Source organism: Barbatula barbatula (assembly GCF_947034865.1).
Source record: "Barbatula barbatula genome assembly, chromosome: 9".
Lineage (NCBI taxonomy): Eukaryota > Metazoa > Chordata > Actinopteri > Cypriniformes > Nemacheilidae > Barbatula > Barbatula barbatula.
Genome location: NC_136772.1, coordinates 1,213,792 through 1,234,828, shown reverse-complemented (window position 1 = coordinate 1,234,828; position 21,037 = coordinate 1,213,792). Strand labels below are relative to the sequence as shown.

Sequence of the window (21,037 nt, the reverse complement as noted above, 5' to 3'; positions counted from 1 at the left end):
ATTGACGTAATAGTAAGTACGCAAGTGTTATTTCTAAGACAACATATTTTCATTTCCCTTTAAACCAACTTGTGTTTTCTCTTTTATTTATGTACTATTGAGCACAAAATCACACATAATGTGTTTAATACCGTGACACAAACACGTGTTAATATTTAAGACATCTTTTTTGAGTGTATTTCAGACGGAGATGGCGACCAAAGGAGAACAATTACGGACTGCATCATCGATATTTACATCCCAATGTGACATTTCCAAGAGTTTTTGACCATATTTATACATCTACTGAATAAAACGTCAAAACTAGGCGTCTTTATGACCCATCCGGGCATCGCTACACTGTTGCTAAGGAGATCCGAGAGGTGCTTGTTGCTAGGTGCTTCCTGGTCCATGTGAATTAAGTCAAACCCTTTACAATATTCAGGGCTAAATATGAAGTTTGAGTTGAACTTAATTGCAATTTTAAGTCTTAAGATACAAGTGACACAACAAGCCACATACAGTAGATTCCACACAGAAGCCAAACACTCAGAAATAAAGTCTGTTTACCTTAATCGAAGCAATGTGACCAGAATCATACATCAGGAAAGTAATGACGGTTGTGATTTCACGTCGACTTTAAATACACTGAAGAAATAATGCGTCACTCCACACAATTTCACAAATGGAATGAAATAAAGAAAACTTACGTGCTGGTTTTCTTCTCTGACCCTGCGTGACTGCGAAAGCAATAATAAGACAAGATACAATTATGTTTTTGTTCTTGTAGAAAGTACGAAAGACAGATGTAGCTATTTGTGTGGGAGTGCAATCAGCAATGGCTCATTTGCATACCATAATAAACAATAAACACAAGCGCAACGTCTCCACGTTCATTAGGCGACACTGATTTGCGGACGTGTTGCTACAGAGGCTCTGATTGTAACTTCCCGATGGAGACGTGTGAATGTTTTATATTCAACATTTAGGAATAAAAATGTCCCAGCGGCCTTCATCGACCTGAATTTGTCACCTTCTGTACGATACACGTACAAGCAAGAGTTTATTATTGTAAATATCATATGGGTAACTCCTGTTCAGCACATGTTCACACGCCCATCCTATATACACCGAATAAAATATTTCATTATTTTCCTCTATTCTGTTATCAGCTAAATGTTTGTTTCTTTCCCATCTTTTACTAACGTTTCAAACAAAACATTTCTTTTTTTTACTTATAATCAGGGTTTTTTGGGGGGTTTTCCATTAAATCCTTTGTAATGTTTGACAACCATTATTCAGAAATGAACATACAAATTATCATTTATAAAAAATGAATTATACAACATGATAAACTAGGGCTATCATACGAGTAATCGCATACAGAATCAAAGTTTGTGTTCACATAATATATGTGTGTGTACTGTGCATATTAATGTGGTACTTACTGTATAAACACATGCATAAATGAGCACCACATATAATAATAGAAACGTTTATAAACGTGTATGTATCATTTCAATTATTGGTAAATATAAATAAATACTGTACATCTAAATATTTCCTAAATCAATATGTTTTTGTGTTTATAAATACCAAATTCATATTCACATCCACATTACAGAAATACAGTATATAATGTAAACACAAACTTATATTCCAGAGGCGATCAATCGTTTGACAGCCAAAATATTAGCGATGGATTTGAAGACTTCTGTGATGGTTTGTGAAATTGACCAAAGCATATTATGAGATATTTTCAATTCAAGTTTATTTAATAAGGTTAATTATTTAATAGGTTAACATTGTTTCAAAGATGCTTTACAGGAAAGATCGTTAGGATCTGAGGCCACACCTACCCTTCCGTGATTGACAGCTGCTTTCCCCTCTTCACTTGTTTCATCCATTTCATTATCACTCCATTCCCAATCTCCATCTTCAGTCTTGTGCAGATGACCACTCGAACCTGGAACCCTTCTGACCTGTAGATGGAACGGAAAACACAGCTTGAGACCGCTTTTACTTCGCTAGTTCGCTCCCATTCATTTCTTTAGAAGACATGAACCAAACCAAGCCGCTCGGAGAGGAATTGCCACATAACAAACTGATTTAAAGCAAACACAAAAAGGATCAAATCAACATGATTGTGTACTGAATCCTTTTATGAGGAAATACATTACTTTGAAGTTTATGAACGATGTCAACAAACCAGATATTAAATATTTAAGCATTTGGAAGCTCTTATGACAGAAAAACCTCAGTCAAAGCCGATGGTCGGTCTGTCTTAAGTCTGAAAACCAATGTGTTCAAATGGGAAATTAATGGGTTTTATAAAGCTCCACAGCATCAGTTGACAACTGTTGTTTTAAGGGTCAGTGAAGTGATGAAATTAATTCATCTACAATCTTCTTCAAACCTGCTCGATATCCATCAGCGCTAAAATATTCCAACATCCGGCTAAACAAACCAAATCAAAACCGAGTTAAATCTGCTCTCTACCAACATCACACCACGAGCAGGTCTGACATTAAATCTCCAAAAATTGTCAAACAACACATTTTATCATCAGTATCATGTCTTGCTTTCCACTTCTTAAGGAATCTCTTCAAATCAAAATAACATGCACCTGAAACACAAACGTTTTCAGAGAGTTTCTCTCAGTCTCGTCTCATTGGTTTGTATTGATTTATTTAAGTTTGCAGAAGCCAAAAGTTCATTATCTTTCGTACATCACATTGCTTCAGGTTCATGCTGTTCTGGTACGTTTACAGGAAAAATACTGATTAAGAAAATGTTTTGCCATCTTGTTCCAGTCTCATCCTCAGATGAGATGCCCACAGCGTCTACTGATGCATACAGCGCGCGGAAATTAAATCGCTGAAACCGCAGATTTAAAGGTGATTGCCTGCCGCTACATCATTTGCAGAAGTCAGGGGGATGTGTCGGACCACCTGGAAAAATAAAATGCTTACAAGATATCCAAATGAGACGGTGAGAGATCTCCAACAACAACAGTCATTACTGGACCTGACAACAACATTCAGACTTGAGGAGATTAAGTTGATATGCAAGTGAGAATCTCAAATGTTTCTCTTAAAATGGCTTAGTTGAAACAATCTTGCTCACGATTTAATTTCACTCATGTCTAGGAGAAATATTAATGAAATCTCATCTGTAAATTTTTCTTATTTTTCTGTCTTATGGGACCGTTCATGTTGGACAGACTCTTCCGGTCAATGATGGAAAGCATTATCGAATAATGATGTATAAACTGACCAGATCGTGTGGCTAAAAAATCCTTCCAAAAATACACACACATCACATTATGCACCTGCAGGCCGTGTGCTCGGAAATAACACACACACACACACACACACAATCATTTCAGGACATTATATGAGCTCAGGTAGCCGGTGATAAATTGCTCTCTTAGTGCAGTAGCTTGTTGTGAAGCCGACAGTCAATTACACAAAACAACAAATTAAAATATATTTTTTAATAAAAACAAAAGGCGCAGATTTCATTTTGTAGTATTAATTCGTTCTTTTTTTAAACGCATTCAAGTTTCAATTTTTCCTCCTCATTATTTCTTTTTGCATGTATTTTCTATATAAGCTCTAAAACTTACATTTGGACTTAAAGACGCAGCCCTTACGGAAAAGACAACATGTGCAAAAAACACACGTAAAATGTGTTTTTGGAAAATTGTTGTGTGAAACACATAGGATAACGTGCAAAGGCCCATGGGATGACATGTGCAACATGTGAAGAACATGTGATCACAAGTGGGGAGATCACCACATCGCACATGTCATCCTATGGGTTTATGCATGTTATCCTATGTGTCTCACATGGGAATTCACACCAAATGTTCCAAAAACCCACATTTCATACATGATCACATGTGCACATGTGAATTTTGTGAGTCTTTTCTGTAAGGGAGGGGTCCCTGATCCATCTCTCTGTCCAGTACAGGATCAATGATCTGATCCTAAAAACACTTTTAAATCTCTACAAAGTAGCGGACATCCTGCCAATCATTGAAAGTCTTCAAAAAATGTATTTATCTTCTGAAAGTGTCCCTTGAAAATCACTGAGAACGGAGCCGTGGGTTTGGGTGTATTCTGAGAATAATCAGAAAGCTGTTGCGCCCCCTAGTGGCCAAAACCTAACTCTGCTTCAATTTTACAGATAAAAGATAAATGTTACTTAGTGTGATCTTGTATATACTGTATATGCATGCATATCTTTTTTTACCTCAAGCACACACAGATTAGACCGACAGTACAGATAGATGGACCAGGATTCAAGGACCATAAGGGCTCGCATTGAGGATCTCAAACGGATAGAAAAGAGAGAGCGTAATGAAGAGTAATAGTGTTTGTCAGAATGGTTCAGGTCACAGAGACGATAGCATCTGTCCCGGGACGTATCTCTCTGCAGGCTGTGGGTTTGCTGACTGGATGCATAATACGGAGAGAGGCGGGGTCACATCAGCAATGAGGGAGGACACAGAGAACACACACACAGGACAGCAGACAATGACATCATCAACATTCATGAGTCATAACTGCATAATTCACAGCAGGACAACAACAACAGCATAATTTGACCATCATCTGAAGAAACAGTGTTAACCCGCCGTAAGCTGTTTGTGCAAACAGTATCTGTTGATGGCTTTTGGCAAGCTGAGGTCTTTAATACTCTACGACGCAATAACAACTCCAAAAACTCAATCCAGGAGTTACAAACAATGTTTCCGCCGCGCAATTAAAACTACATTTCCCAGAGGTGTTCAACACAGAAAACTACGCCCCAGGAGAAAATAACCTTTATCAAATCCACGAGACTCGTGCGCTCCGTTCCGCCCGAGTTTCTGGTCCAGACGTCGCAAAAACATCACATATCGCCCAAATCAAACGAACCTGCATTTCACTTCCTTTAGAAGTGGGATTTTAAAAGCAGGTCTGTGCTGGTCAAGTGATCCCAAGCTCAGAGAGAAATCCTGTTATCAGTGAAAAACACCTTTTGGTGCAAACATGTCATTAAAACTATTAAACATCCATTTAAACACACGCAAGGCACTGTGTCCATGCATACGAGAGCTGCTCTAATTGTTAATTCACATTTGTTTTTATCTTCCGGTGATATTTAATGTCTTTAATTCGTGCCTTTGCTTCGAATTAGTTTAAAAGAATGATATCTTTCACCGAAACTGTGTCTTGATGTGTTCTGCTGCTCTCACAGAGCTGTGTCTATATATAATATTTAAAAAGCCCTTTGTGTCAACTCTTGTCTTTCTTTTTCCACTGACACATCTCATGTCTTCATCTCTCTCATTCATCCAGTGTGTTGGGTTTGACGTAGGGCTGCTCGATTATGACACAAATCATAATCGCGATAATTTTGGTCAACCTGCATGCAAGCGGCGGTTTAAATGCACCACAATGTCACCCAAGCGGCATCATTAAAGCCTTCGGAGCAGAGACGACATCTGACTCCATGCATTTATTAAAAAAAGACACACCTATACAACATCTATACAGGGTTGTGCCAAATATATATTCGTTATTTTATTAAAAACAAAACTGTATTTAGTAAGAAGATATAATAATCGATGACTTGCATTAAATAATGCAGAAAATCAGCAAATAAGAGGTCATAACTCCTTCAATACGGTTTAAGAAGTCAAGAAGCCGAATGATAATATGACAAGAAAACATTTCCTCAAGTTCTGCATGCTCTGGATTGTTTGGAACATTATAGCTGTAGTTTGATGGTATTCGACAGTTTTGATGAGTTTACCGTAAAAAATAAAAGTGAAGTCACACTAAACTACTCGTTGTTAGCAATTCATTACTTCCAGAATAAAAGTTTGTGTTTATAATAATACATGTTTGTGCATTTTGTATATTAATATAGTATTTACAAACACATACACGTATATTTTTAAGAAAGATATGAAGCATAGAAATGAACAAATGTTTATATATCATCGAAATTATACATAAATGTCTACATGCAAATATTTCCTACATAAACGTGCACGTGTGCATATATTATGGAAACACAAACTTTTTTTTTGGTTGCGATTAATCAAAAGCTCTACAAAGTGTATTCGGACTGATAACATCTACAAAACTTGCATTCAGAAAAAGAGTCACTTTATAGAAGGGTTTTTAGTTTACAGGCTACAAGTTCATTTTTCTATTTGGACACAACAGTGTAAAATAAAAGACATGTGAGAAAAACGCAAAAACAAACTCCATGAGCAAAAGTGTGCAAATAAAACAGCACGTCCTGAATTCTGGATTATTTATCAAGAATTCCATGTGAATCAGAGCTGTGTGGCGGGAGAGAATGAGAAAGCGTGTGAAAGCGTTACCTTCTTGGCTCTTTGGATTACATTGGGTCCTTTGCTTAGCAGCCTTTCAATCAAATACTCTCGATTCTACAACACAGACAGAAACAGAGAAACGTATCAGTGATGGACCGCTGTGAAGCCATCTGAAGATGGGAGAACGAGTATAGAGCCATACCTTGGCCTTCTGAAAAAATTTACATTTCAAAAGCTCGGCTGCCGTCGGCCTGTGGAGATGGAAGAGCTGAGTTAGAGGACATTTCAAGACCGATACAGTTTATATACCAAAGCGCTTTTCTGTCGGCACACTACTGTAGCCTTCTCTGTTGGGAACGTTCAGCATCACGGGCCGCTGGCATCCGGATACCTGAATCAGCTCTTTAAAATGCCAAATATCTGCTCCACTGAGCCACACGTCTGGATATAAAGCTCTTCTGCATCTTTTGATCATCATCTGATGAATTACTGATGCCGTTCTTACCAGAACATCTATATAAGGCTCATTTTCAATGCTGTTTTCTGGGCCGGGAATGATGCAATGGTTAACAATTAAACAGCAATGACTGTAATGAATGAGAAACAATCTACAAAAAAAATACAAATCATGATACTGTACAAAAACAATATAGTGTTTGTAACAGAATTATTTTACGACAAGTCTGGTTTTTTCTAATAGTTGAACCGCAAACACAGGACCTGCGTTGACATGTCACAAATAACACATTTTTATGTTGTGCTTTTACTGCTTTAAGAAGCTCTTCTGTAGTTCCTTTCTTAGTTTAAGTTTTATTTTTCAGTGACAGACTTGAATTTGTATTCATTTACATATTTTTCAATTACACCTTGAATGTTGTCAATTCTATACAAGGTTATTTTAAAATTAAAACTTTGCAAACGTCTCTGTTCATTGAAATCAAATAAAACATTGACCTAAAAACGAATGGAAACTTGACTAAAGGAAAATTTGAAATGTTGCCTTAAAAATAATAATAAAAATAAAAGTTTAAAGCACTTAAGTTATAGTAATAAACAAAAACTAAAATAGCAATTAATATTATATAGCAACATAAAAAATAAGTTAATATATTACAAAATGACAAAAGCATATACCAAAATTCTTTACTAAATTTAACATAAAAACTAAAGATCTGAAAATAAAAGCGAATTTAAAATATTAATAAAACTAAAGTCAAAACTATAATAACTCTGATTCTATAACAACTAAAAGTTTTTTTTAAATAAATCTGAAATGAAAATGTGCGTTTCAGTTACATTGTTTTGATCAAAAAAACCTTGCATCATCATGAAATTATCACCGATATTATCTTGAGCGTTTATACATTATAAAGGGAAAGTCGAGTCAAAAATACAAATTCTGTCATCATTTATTCACCCATGTGTTTGTAAATCTGTATGTGACTCATTTTCTTCAGCGGAACACAAAAGAAGATATTTTGAGAAATGATGGTTATGAACATTCTTCAAAATATCTTCTTTTGTGTTCTGTAGAAGAACGAAACTTTGGATTTAGATAGTAATGAGGGTGAATAAATGAACTATCCCTTTAAGAAAAATCACATTTCATACCCTATGTAGTGTATTGACCCGTTGAGGTACACGGCATCAGTTCGGTGTCTTTTGTCTGCATTTTCTCATCTGTATCTATTTGTGCCTAATCAAACCAGCTTCAACAATCTGCCCGCACTGCGTTTCTGTTATCGACTCCAATAAATCTTCAAAGTGGCCAAAACGACAGCAAATTCTTTCCGTTATCTTGCACCGAGGCTACTAAAGGACAGACAATAAACTGCTATTCAATGATCTACATCACACATTACAAATCAATATGTTTGCAGCCAGCAGCAGCAGCAGCAGCGATAGGGCTCTGTTGAGATTTCTGCTCATGCAGTGGAATAGTTTAGTGCCGTGTGGTCTATTTAGCAGAAACAGCTCTCGTTTCTCTCAATTCTCAGATGTCGATATTCTCATTTGCGGAGGCAAAAAGACGCGCCGCTGTCAGATACCTTTTCGCTGGGTCTTTCTGAAGGCACAGCGTTATGAGTTTTCTGAAGGATTTCCCGTACTTCTTCAGCATCTCTTTGTCCTCGACGCCCGTCTCCAGGGTGGGAGGATCATTCTGCAGCGTGAGCATCAACACCTGCAGCAATCACATCGGCATAAAGCACTTTTATATCAAGTCCTTATTGATATTTAGCAAAAAAAATGTTATTTGTCATTAAAGTATCATTATTTGATGAGTTCGGTTGGATAAAGTGAGCTGTGAAAACAATTTTCACCTTGTTAAACGCTGATGCTGATCATAAATATGCATATTTCGTTAAAAGGGCATAAAATGAAAATTAATCAAACACATGAATAATAAACTGTGCGCTGCAACAGGCATTGATAACACTTGATGCTGATTTTAAAAACACCATAAAAGACAATTATTCATTTGGCAAATGCTTTTATCCAAAGCAATTCAAGCTATATTATTTTGTTTTGTATCAGTACGCGAGTTCTCTAGAAATAAAGCATCACAGATGAGAGACGTGTAGTTTGTGTGCTGAATGCCCGTATGAGCAGCCGGTCACCGCGGTTACCTTCATAGGGGGGTATCTATGGTAAGGCGCCGAGCCTGTCGCGAGTTCAATGGCCGTGATTCCAAAACTCCAAATGTCAGCTTTGAAGTCGTAACCCCGCACCTGCGGTCACATGATGCTGGTCACTGACAGCTTGATGATGGAACGGTGATGTTACCCTTTCAGGTCATATATGACTGTTTCATGCATTTGGTTGGCGTGTTTACAGTACATTTAATCCTTATGTTTGTTACCAGGGAATCAAGCAAATTGACTAACAATTTAACTTTCAGGATATTGATATTGACTAAACATTTAAACATATCTGAAAAAATTAAACACTCCAAGGCACTCGTGTTATAAAGTTTAAAAGCCTTTAATTCGCCGGGCTACAAAATTTAAAATAGTAAAAGTGTAGATCACTTTCGTTAATATAATAAGTATATATAAAAATATATGAGAACTGACCTGCTCCATCACCTCGGGGGCCATCCAGCACGGGGTCCCAACAAAGGTTTTTCTGACTTTGTGTCTGGTAACGTCTCCCCCCGTGGCCAGAAAAGCACTCACACCAAAATCTACAGAGTCAAGCCAACCGAATGATTTACAGCCTCATGAAAACTCTGACAGACAATTAAAGGTTATCTGGTATAAATGGTATTGAGAAATGGACTGATATGAACTCTTTCACCGCAATCATCGAGTTTTAAAGGATGGTTCTCTGCCAAAGACGAGTTATTACGGCAATCTGTGTTTGTACTGTTGTACAGCAGGTGGCGCTGTTACACATCGTTGGAAAAAGTACAGAATATCTCAATCTACAACGTATATATTACAGTATATACTTTTTAAATCATCGTTCCGAGTCTATCCGTTATCTCAGCTTTTTAATCAAAATGATGCATTTTATAAGAAACCTAACCACATTTAAAGTCCCTTTGAAATAAATGATAAATTTTTTCATGAAATAATAATATTGCAGCGTTTATTGTAAATAGTTATCAATGTGTGTCATTCTCTTTTTTCAATTCGTGTCCCCTCATAATCTTTAGGTAAAATCTTAAATGCACTCTTGCGTCGACGGTTTGGGCGGAGCATCCAATAACTCCTCCCCTTCAGCTGTCAGTCTGCTCCCAGTTCCATTTCAAAATGCAATGGCTGTTTATACATCCAATCAAATCGCAGAGAAAGACTCATTTTTCTCACTCGATATGCCATTATACTCTGAAATGCGTCAAAACACGGAAGTGAAAAACGATCGCAACTTCCGGTTCACGGGGACTTTAAGATGAGATGAAAAGAACAAACGAAGAAAGAAGAATATGGTTTCCTTTGTTTAAAAGCAGAGACTCTGTTCTTTCATTTGATTTATTGTTTGTTCATTTATTTATTACAGATAATGTACTGTGAGCCATCAATTTTTTGTGAAATGTTCAAATGGGTCTTAATCAGGTCTCTTTTAAAGTCATGTTAGAGGAAGCCTTTATTTCTTCTAAATGAAACCTGGGGTAAAATGTGACCTTGACATTATATTGATAGGTGGAATTTTCCATGAAATCACAGAAATGCCTGATGGGAGCTACAATCTTTGCAGTTTGAGTCAAAGTCTACTGTGGAAACCCCTGTTACTGTATATTAACAGATCGATATTTTAGATCTGCATCAGACAGATTCCCTCGGGGATGGAAAAAGGCCCATTTCAGTGTCACACTTCTGTCCACTCTGATCAATGTCACAGTCCTCTTGCTCTCCTCTAATGCGCCAGAAAGATTTAACTCACGAATTCATCACACAAAATGACAGAAGCGGTCAACGGAGTGCAGAGAATAAATCACTGCTCATAATCAAATCACAATTAACATCATTTAAAGAAAATGTACAAAATGATAAATGAAAGTGACCAGATGACGTAAAGCGGTCAGCTGTAAGATATCACTGCTGTAGTCCTGATGTCCACTGTAATTAAAGCAATGACCTCTCTGTCTCTCTCTCTTTCTGTCTCTCCGTCTTTCTCTCTCTTTCTGTCTCTCTCCCTTTCTGTCTCTCTCCCTTTCTGTCTCTCTCTCTTTCTGTCTCTCTCTCTTTCTGTCTCTCTCTCTTTCTGTCTCTCTCTCTTTCTGTCTCTCTCTCTTTCTGTCTGTCTCTCTTTCTGTCTGTCTCTCTCTCTTTCTGTCTCTCTCTCTTTCTGTCTCTCTCTCCCACTTTCTGTCTCTCTCTCCGTCTCTCTCTCTGTCTCTCTCTCCCTTTCTGTCTCTCTCTCCCTTTCTGTCTCTCTCTCCCTTTCTGTCTCTCTCTCTTTCTCTCCGTCTCTCTCCCTCTCCCTCTCCCTAATGTTGCTTTATAGCTATGGAGCATCAGCCAATACAAATGTCATCTGAACAAAAGCTTCATTAACTCATGGCTATAAATAACATTTATACAGTCTGATATTGTTATTATTGTGTGGCTGAAGATTCTGCACTCTTTCTAACTCATGAATTAAATGTAAGCAAATTTGTGAAACATTAATTCAGATTTCTACTGAAGTACACACAAAGATGCTGTTTGAAGCCTTCTCAGATCCCCCGAGATCAGTTTATCCTGAACACCCAGGATTATCTCCTATAGGCCCAGCGGGAAATGTTAAACCCAGGATTCTATTTATCAGGGTTTTGAATGACTAGCTGACACGTTATTAGTTTGAAGTGTAATTTTCGAAGCATTAACAGTAACAATAATCAACTAATTCCCGATTAACTGCTATAAATGTACAGCTTTTGGATCCGTATATGCTGTACGGTTTAAAAGGTGGGTAACAGCGACACCTACTGCATAACAGCGGAATAAAATCTCTTTGGTAAGAGTTAAAGAATCAGACACTTATGTTGATTGAAGTTTTTGAGTACAAACCTGCGATCTGCACCGATCCATCTTCTCCAAGGAGAATATTACCCGCTTTAACATCTCTGAGGACATCAGGACAAAACACATTCACGTCACACTTTATTATAATCTCAAACATCAACAACACTCCCTAGTGGTTTGAGAATGCATTATTACTAAAGTGATGGCCAAGAGGAGACCTCCATCAGTATTGCTTTGAGACACTAGATATACAGCAGAGGAATTTAATGAAGGCATATTTTACTCTAGAGACCAAAATTCACCCACCGTTCACAAGTGCATTTATACATGCGATTTAAACATGCGTTAGATAGTCAGACCGAATCCTTTAGATGTGTTAAAATAAAGGACAAAAAGATTTGTCACCTGTGAATTTGTCCGTTTTTGTGTAGATAATCTAATCCCTCCAGTACTTCATTTAAAATGGTCGCTATTGCCGGTTCATCTAGAACACCGTTTTTATGCTCTCCTTTGCTGAAAGTGTGTTTGATGATGTCCAACACTGAACCTGGAGCAAAGCAAACTCATGTCATACAATTTTCGTGTCTACACAGAAAATAGATGTGCACAAAATAAATCACGGCCAAACACATTTTTGGACACTATAGACGCACTTACAAGCATATGATGTCATTGCATAGAAAAACAACATTTCAAAACAAGTGGTTTTATTTTAAGAAGAGATGCACTGACACACATTCTACCAAAATAATGCATTATTGATCTCACAGATATGTGACATGTACATTTCATGCAGTTGACAGACGCTTTTATCCAAAACGACTTTTACGGTGCATTCAAGATGTACATTTGATCAATACGTGCATTACCTCATTTGTGTTTGGATTTTAGTTCATAGTACAGACAGTTTTAGGTGTGGCCAATAGTTTTTAGGTCGTTGGACGCGTGAAATCTCTGATGGACTTGTTAGCAATCATTTGCATAATTGTATTCACATGAAACATTTAAGGCGGTGTTCAGACTTGACTTCTTTTTCTGTTTTACATTATAATCCTATAAAGTAAACCGTGTTTTCAAAAGACGTCCTGAGCGCTTTTTTATACGCCAGCGCCATTTTCTGCAGCTCAGGGCATCTTTTTAAGTTGAAAAAAGTTCAACTTTTCTGAAAATAAAACGTCAAGCTCCATTTCACAGCTAACCAATGACAAGCGAGTAGTGTGTCGTTTCCATAACAACAACATGAATGGTCGAGCAGGATCAAGGCGGCCGAAACGCCGGTTGGAGCATAGTTTTGTAGAAAATATAAGTTGAACTTTCACATTCAATAACTTTAAATTGCATTTGTAGCGAGAAATTTGTATTATAGTGTTTAAATATGTGATTAGTTATTGCAATACGCTCCGTTTATAATTCAAGTAGACTTCCATAACGATTATCTGTAGCCTTTGTGCACAGACGCTGCTTCCGAAGTCATGACGTATTGGGCAGCGAGTCAAAAAGTCATTTCCATACCAACAATGACAACAAGAAAAAATGGAGAATGTGCCGGTGGATAGATTAGCGATTAACGTCACTTTTGTAAACGTTTTCTTGTCAAAACAGACAACAACTGTGTTTATTGCCTAAAATATAAATAAAGATCTCACCTCCGCTGAGAAGTTTCATGACCAGCCACAGTTCATCTTTCACAACAAATGAGGTGAAGTAGGTCACCACGTTTGGATGGTTACACTGACTCATGGCTTGAATCTCTTTCTGTGGACACACATGACGTTTCTTCAGTATAAAGTAAAATTTAGCTTTAATTATATTTCTTGTTTAGGTCTTTAGTCTTCACACAACTGACATTTACATAACACGTATGCGTTTCACGCACCCCTTTATCCAAAACAATGTACAGTGGATTCACAATATACATTTATTCTTTTTAAGTACGCTGTAACTTTTGCTCTGTGAAGTACTTTGGTCAACACTCGTGTTGTTTTAAGGCGCTTGACCTGCATGCGTTTCCTGGGAACCCATTACCCATGAGCCCATGCTCTACAAGAACATCTTTTTAAGAATTGTGACATACTCCTGCAATATAATGATTTTGCAAAGGACCTCTGGAAGAAAGTTTTAAACGTGACATCTGTGAGTCAGCATAAAATAACACGACCCCTTATTTCTGCATCTGCCAATCTGAGTAAAGCTGAGAGATGTTTGTTTTAAACTTGTTTTTACAGCCGCAGAGCCATTAATCAAACCATCAATCTCTCTTTCTCTCTACCAAACTAAGATCAATGAAACAACTCACACATCTGTGTGTGTTTGCTTTTTATATCCCGGTGGGGACCTAAACCTGAACACTCACCATCTCATAGGGACTCGTGACCTCGATTTTGGTCCCCACGGGCAAAAAAAGCATATAAATTGTACAGAACTATATTTTTTGAAAATCTAGTTTTCTAAAATCTTTAGGTTTAGGGGAAAAGAAAATATACAGTAAAAATCATTACACCTATGGACTGTCCCCACGGAGATAATAAACCAGATGTGTGTGTAAGCGTGCGTGCAAAAATGATTACAGTGTTGACAGATATTAACAAAGACATTAAAAAAAGATTGCAAAATAATCAAACACCATTGATATTTGATCTTGACATGTCACCTTAAGCTATTTGGGATCCTGTTTGTATTGAACATGCTTGTGTATTTGTATGGTCACCGTCCCCAGCAGAAACAGACACACATGTATACATGTTGTTTCTCACCAGCAGTTCATCCATGCTGGTCTGGCACTTTTCCAGGTTGATTCTCTTGATGGCGACGCGCTCTTGTCGAGGGCTACACAACGCTGCCTGAACAACCGCCGTGGCCCCGCTGCCTGCAAAACACAACATTCACGTTGTGAACGAACAATGCACGTGCCGTGTCAAATGCATTATTCTAGATGAAAGGCCGACAGCAAACCCTCTGAAAACATCACAGCGTGAACACAACAGATGCAACTCATCCTATTCAGTTTTGCAGAAATTGTGAAAATGACTTACATAATAAAATATGGTAAAATATAATGCCATTATAAATATAAAATGATACTGCTAAAAAGTATACTGCAATATGCTGAATATATCCAAACATAGTGATTTTTTTCAGTTTTTTCTGAAGTACTTGACTGGCAAAAACCTCTGAACAACATCACACATTTACTATACATTACTACGTTACTCTCACAAATGAAATGCCAATGACTGATTCACCACAGATGTAGCACCTCACACTTCTTCTACACTCTCTACTGTACACACAAATGCAGTGCTGCTATTCACACCGCAGGAGTGTGTGACACGCTGCCAACTGCGGCTGACAGATAAGAAGAGCTCCTGATGCCACACACTGTACTGATCAACCACAGAAGAAACACAGAGATGCTACAGCAACTCTTATCTTAAAAGATACCATACTGCTTCAACATGCATGCCTACAGACACTCATCATTCAGTATCTGTGGCTAGGAGCCAAGGCCTTTGAGAAAGAAAGAAGGAAAGAACAAAGAAAAGAACAAAGAACAAAGAAAAAAAAAAGAAAGAAAGAAATGAAGGAAGGAAGAGAAAGAAAGAGAAAGAAAGAGAAAGAAAGAAAGAAAGAAAGAAAGAAAGAAAGAAAGAAAGAAAGAAAGAAAGAAAGAAAGAAAGAAAGAAAGAAAGAAAGAAAGAAAGAAAGAAAGAAAGAAAGAAAGAAAGAAAGAAAGAAAAAGGAAGAAACTTATTTTCATTCTTTTGAAATCTTTTTAAATCACTTGTTTCATCCACAGGGCAACTTCTCTTATTCTCTCTGGCCCTTAAAATTCAACATTTTTGCTGTTATTTTTAAGAAAAAGGTAAAAGAGAGGTTGTTGTTGTTGTTGTTTATGTCTTGTTCACAATGCTGTTACATGTTGGTTCTAGACTTTATTGGCCTCTTAAATCCGCTGCACAAAACTGTGACAGTAGTAATCATCAATAATCACAATAATCACAGTTCTGCTGAAACAAACATGTATAAAAGCTCTTTTCTAACACTGAGGTCTTTCAAACTGAAACGCAAAACAATATTACAGCACAATATTAACAAAACAATATTTGACATCCGCATGGCCTCACTGTGACCAGGCACACTGTCATGGATGTACACACGTGAGACGTCTTGTGATAAATGAACTTATTTGGGAATCTTCGGTAAGTTTTCATAATCCACTTGAAGATTAGATTCCTCACAACTCTAGAAGTGTTGTGCACAATACAGCCAGCAGAGGACGCCGTGCTCATGAACTCACATAAATGCATTGCGGTGTACAGCAGATGACACATCCGTTTGACATAGAGTCCAGATGTTCACCTGCGTTTATATATATATAGAGACATTTTACACTTAAATCCATCCGCAATACAAACAACTTCTTCACACCACTGAAACTTTCCGCGTCTGCAGTTCGTGTTCATCTCACAGATGTACTTCTGCTTCTTCTGATTTCGCTTTGAATAAAAGCTTCGGGTAAATGAACAGATGAAAGTTCGTGTCCGTGTCTTGTCATCATAATCGCAAAAACATAAAGGAGTTCATGTTAACACCAGGGGACTATGTGATTCATGAAGCGTTGGACCCATTTACCATTAAAACGGATTAACGTATTCTCGAAATAGATGAAGTTTGTAATAGTCTGCATTAGAACCTTTTGTCTGAATATGCTTCAGAAAACTCATTTCTTGTACCGCAATATATAGTAACAAAAGATGACCGCGACTGTTTTTCTCCGCAGTCATTTACAAAAATAACATTCACCTCCATCACCTCACATGATTGTGTCCGGCCCCTATACAGATGCTACACTGTTACGTCTGTCTGACGCAGGCCTACCGTAAAGATACAACGCTGTTACACTGTTGCGTGATGCTGTTATAGTTGCCTCATGTGCCAGTGATGATGCTCTCCACTGGCACGTGTCCAACAGAGGAAATGACACGAGCTCTATCCGTCCTGATAACATCAAACATCTTAAACGCACTTTCTACCTGATCGGAAGCGTCACTTTTCATAAGTATCGACATTATCGCGACGTGTCACATCCGCATCGCACTGCTGTCATCGGCCGGTGCGCATGATAAAAGCCGGTAGGCCGTCACCGACACGCACGCAACAAACTCCAGACACACACACCAGCGCGTGAACGCGACTCACCGATCACCTCCTGCAGCTCGTACGCCTCCTTGACGTTGGGCCAGCTGACGGTGAGCACCGGCTGCGGGGTCTGAACAGCCGCCGGGGAGTCGTCCTGCTCCGCCATGATGCTGCTGAGAGAGTCGCTCACCTCCGCGTTGCTGCTGCTGCTGCTGCTGCTGATGGATCACTACCGCCTGCGATGAACACATCCGGAGACCGACACGCGCGTTCTACTACGGCGAAGGATCAGCTCATGAATATTCATTCTGGGCGTTCCTAGGTCCCGGGGCTTATTGGATAGCTTATAAATATAAATGAAGAGTTTGGTTCTAAAACGAGATAACTTCATTAAAAAAAATCATGTTTTTAATATGTTATCATGTGTTTTTTTATTGTGTTAGTTAGCTGTATTTTATTTTGTTATTATGGGGTAAATCAAAACAAACGAACTGCAGATTAATTGATATTAATTAGAATGCGCAATAAAAAACCAAACTCTTCAAATATAAATATAGAAATGACCTTTGTAGAGGCGTAACCGGTCACGTTAGCTAATTATCATTTTTTATTATTATTAGTTTTCTTTTCCTTTGACCAAGATGCAAAATCGTTCGAATACCTCAATATGTCAACCGCACTCAAATATGATAAAATATGTATTAAATGCATTCTTTTATGCGGAGTGTGGAGGTGTTTTACATTCTTAAAAATAACAATTTATAAAAGGCATAATATTCCAGCAACATGCTTTTGCGTGTAAGGGAAGGAAACACTCAAGCCTACCAACAGATGGCGATAATTGTCATTAAACAGGATAATGTGCTAAAACAGCAGCTGTTGTTTGAGACCGTTTGTATTGTTACAGCTTCTCTTATAAAGAAGCTGTTGTACAATCAGTCTGTATAAACTCAAAGGCTGTGAAATGCACAAATATATTCAAAAACATTAAACATAATTAAAGGAAACATACAAATTCTACTTAAAAGTCTTCACAGATGAGTGTATTTATGATGTGCACAGTTATACACCATTGCGACTACAGTGTGACATGTTGGCCATTGCCCTGCAGATGGCGCCATTTAATAAACTGCTGTTTACATCCGTAAAACCAACAAGATACGTCCCTGCGAGCAGCAATGCCTTTTGGATGTCCTTTTATGGACGAATTTGGGAAATGAAAGCACTGCGTTGCATTTGAAAAAAATCTTTAAACATCTTTTCGAATTCCTCATTTATTTGATAAGGACATACTGCTTGACTCATGTGCCTGATTGACAAGCGGCTGAATCAATCAGCGTCAGGGAGGCGGGGCGCGTGGATTTGATCTAGTTTCCAACAAAAGAAAAAGAGGCAGAGAAACACCCAACACAGTATTGTTACGACGGACTTTATTGAAAATGGCTTCAAGAAACTTACCAGAATTTCTCTATTTGTGTTCTATGTGAAATATACTGTCAAGGGGGGGCTCTAGTCGACAAGCGGGTGAACCAATCAGCGTCAGGGAGCTGATTTTCTGTCATCAAGAAAGAAAAAGCGAAAGAGACTCACAACACAAGCACATTATGATCCACTTTATGGTAAAGAGCTTTAAAACACTTTAGAAGTTCTCTATAAGTAATCCACGTAAAAACTAAATTATACTGTTTTAGCTTCTTGATTGACAAGCGCGTGAACCAATCAGCGTAGCGTAGGCGGAGCGCGTGAATTCGCTCTTCATCATTAAAAAAGAAAAAGCGGAAGAGACTCACAACACAAGCACATTATGATCCACATTATGGTAAAGGGCTTTAAAACACTTTAGAAGTTCTCTATATGTAATCCACGTAAAAACTAAATTATACTGTTTTAGCTTCTTGATTGACAAGCGCGTGAACCAATCAGCGTGAGGGAGGCGGGGCGCTTGAATTCGCTCTTCATCATTAAAAAAGAAAAAGCGGAAGAGACTCACAACACAAGCACATTATGATCCACATTATGGTAAAGAGCTTTAAAACACTTTAGAAGTTCTCTATAAGTAATCCACGTAAAAACTAAATTATACTGTTTTAGCTTCTTGATTGACAAGCGCGTGAACCAATCAGCGTGAGGGAGGCGGGGCGCTTGAATTCGCTCTTCATCATTAAAAAAGAAAAAGCGGAAGAGACTCACAACACAAGCACATTATGATCCACTTTATGGTAAAGAGCTTTAAAACACTTTAGAAGTTCTCTATAAGTAATCCACGTAAAAACTAAATTATACTGTTTTAGCTTCTTGATTGACAAGCGCGTAAACCAATCAGCGTAGCGTAGGCGGAGCGCGTGAATTCGCTCTTCATCATTAAAAAAGAAAAAGCGGAAGAGACTCACAACACAAGCACATTATGATCCACTTTATGGTAAAGAGCTTTAAAACACTTTAGAAGTTCTCTATATGTAATCCACGTAAAAACTAAATTATACTGTTTTAGCTTCTTGATTGACAAGCGCGTAAACCAATCAGCGTAGCGTAGGCGGAGCGCGTGAATTCGCTCTTCATCATTAAAAAAGAAAAAGCGGAAGAGACTCACAACACAAGCACATTATGATCCACTTTATGGTAAAGAGCTTTAAAACACTTAAGAAGTTCTCTATAAGTAATCCACGTAAAAACTAAATTATACTGTTTTAGCTTCTTGATTGACAAGCGCGTGAACCAATCAGCGTAGCGTAGGCGGAGCGCTTGAATTCGCTCTTCATCATTAACAAAGAAAAAGCGGAAGAGACTCACAACACAAGCACATTATGATCCACTTTATGGTAAAGAGCTTTAAAACACTTTAGAAGTTCTCTATATGTAATCCACGTAAAAACTAAATTATACTGTTTTAGCTTCTTGATTGACAAGCGCGTGAACCAACCAGCGTAGCGTAGGCGGAGCGCTTGAATTCGCTCTTCATCATTAAAAAAGAAAAAGCGGAAGAGACTCACAGCACAAGCACATTATGATCCACTTTATGGTAAAGAGCTTTAAAACACTTTAGAAGTTCTCTATAAGTAATCCACGTAAAAACTAAATTATACTGTTTTAGCTTCTTGATTGACAAGCGCGTAAACCAATCAGCGTAGCGTAGGCGGAGCGCGTGAATTCGCTCTTCATCATTAAAAAAGAAAAAGCGGAAGAGACTCACAACACAAGCACATTATGATCCACATTATGGTAAAGAGCTTTAAAACACTTTAGAAGTTCTCTATAAGTAATCCACGTAAAAACTAAATTATACTGTTTTAGCTTCTTGATTGACAAGCGCGTAAACCAATCAGCGTAGCGTAGGCGGAAGCGCGTGAATTCGCTCTTCATCATTAAAAAAGAAAAAGCGGAAGAGACTCACAACACAAGCACATTATGATCCACTTTATGGTAAAGATCTTTAAAACACTTTAGAAGTTCTCTATATGTTATCCACGTAAAAACTAAATTATACTGTTTTAGCTTCTTGATTGACGAGCGCGTGAACCAATCAGCGTAGCGTAGGCGGAGCGCTTGAATTCGCTGTTCATCATTAAAAAAGAAAAAGCGGAAGAGACTCACAACACAAGCACATTATGATCCACTTTATGGTAAAGAGCTTTAAAACACTTTAGAAGTTCTCTATAAGTAATCCACGTAAAAACTAAATTATACTGTTTTAGCTTCTTGATTGACAAGCGCGTAAACCAATCAGCGTAGCGTAGGCGGAGCGCGTGAATTCGCTCTTCATCATTAAAAAAGAAAAAGCGGAAGAGACTCACAACACAAGCACATTATGATCCACTTTATGGTAAAGAGCTTTAAAACACTTTAGAAGTTCTCTATAAGTAATCCACGTAAAAACTAAATTATACTGTTTTAGCTTCTTGATTGACAAGCGCGTAAACCAATCAGCGTAGCGTAGGCGGAGCGCTTGAATTCGCTCTTCATCATTAAAAAAGAAAAAGCGGAAGAGACTCACAACACAAGCACATTATGATCCACATTATGGTAAAGAGCTTTAAAACACTTTAGAAGTTCTCTATAAGTAATCCACGTAAAAACTAAATTATACTGTTTAGCTTCTTGATTGACGAGCGCGTGAACCAATCAGCGTGAGGGA

The 21,037-nt window shown here is 37.8% G+C and overlaps 1 protein-coding gene across 2 annotated transcripts in view; it reads right to left on the bottom strand.

Moving 5' to 3' along the window:
• Positions 1-17,225, bottom strand: part of stk39 (serine threonine kinase 39) — a 37,879-nt gene extending 20,654 nt beyond the window's left edge. The window contains exons 1-12 of one of the 2 annotated variants that reach the window (XR_013787113.1): positions 16,966-17,184; positions 14,520-14,632; positions 13,413-13,521; positions 12,172-12,313; positions 11,812-11,867; positions 9,391-9,500; positions 8,944-9,045; positions 8,365-8,498; positions 6,519-6,567; positions 6,365-6,430; positions 1,839-1,961; positions 690-719 (exon numbers count right to left, since the gene is read on the bottom strand). Coding sequence is in view for 1 of the 2 variants with exons in the window: in XM_079463824.1 (XP_079319950.1) it covers positions 690-719; positions 1,839-1,961; positions 6,365-6,430; positions 6,519-6,567; positions 8,365-8,498; positions 8,944-9,045; positions 9,391-9,500; positions 11,812-11,867; positions 12,172-12,313; positions 13,413-13,521; positions 14,520-14,632; positions 16,966-17,071 (1,140 nt within the window). In the remaining variant the exon portion in view is untranslated. Of the gene's footprint in view, positions 1-689; positions 720-1,838; positions 1,962-6,364; positions 6,431-6,518; positions 6,568-8,364; positions 8,499-8,943; positions 9,046-9,390; positions 9,501-11,811; positions 11,868-12,171; positions 12,314-13,412; positions 13,522-14,519; positions 14,633-16,965 lie in introns of both variants that reach the window. The other variant, XM_079463824.1, reaches the window with a different exon arrangement.
• Between the last annotated feature and the right edge of the window lie 3,812 nt (positions 17,226-21,037).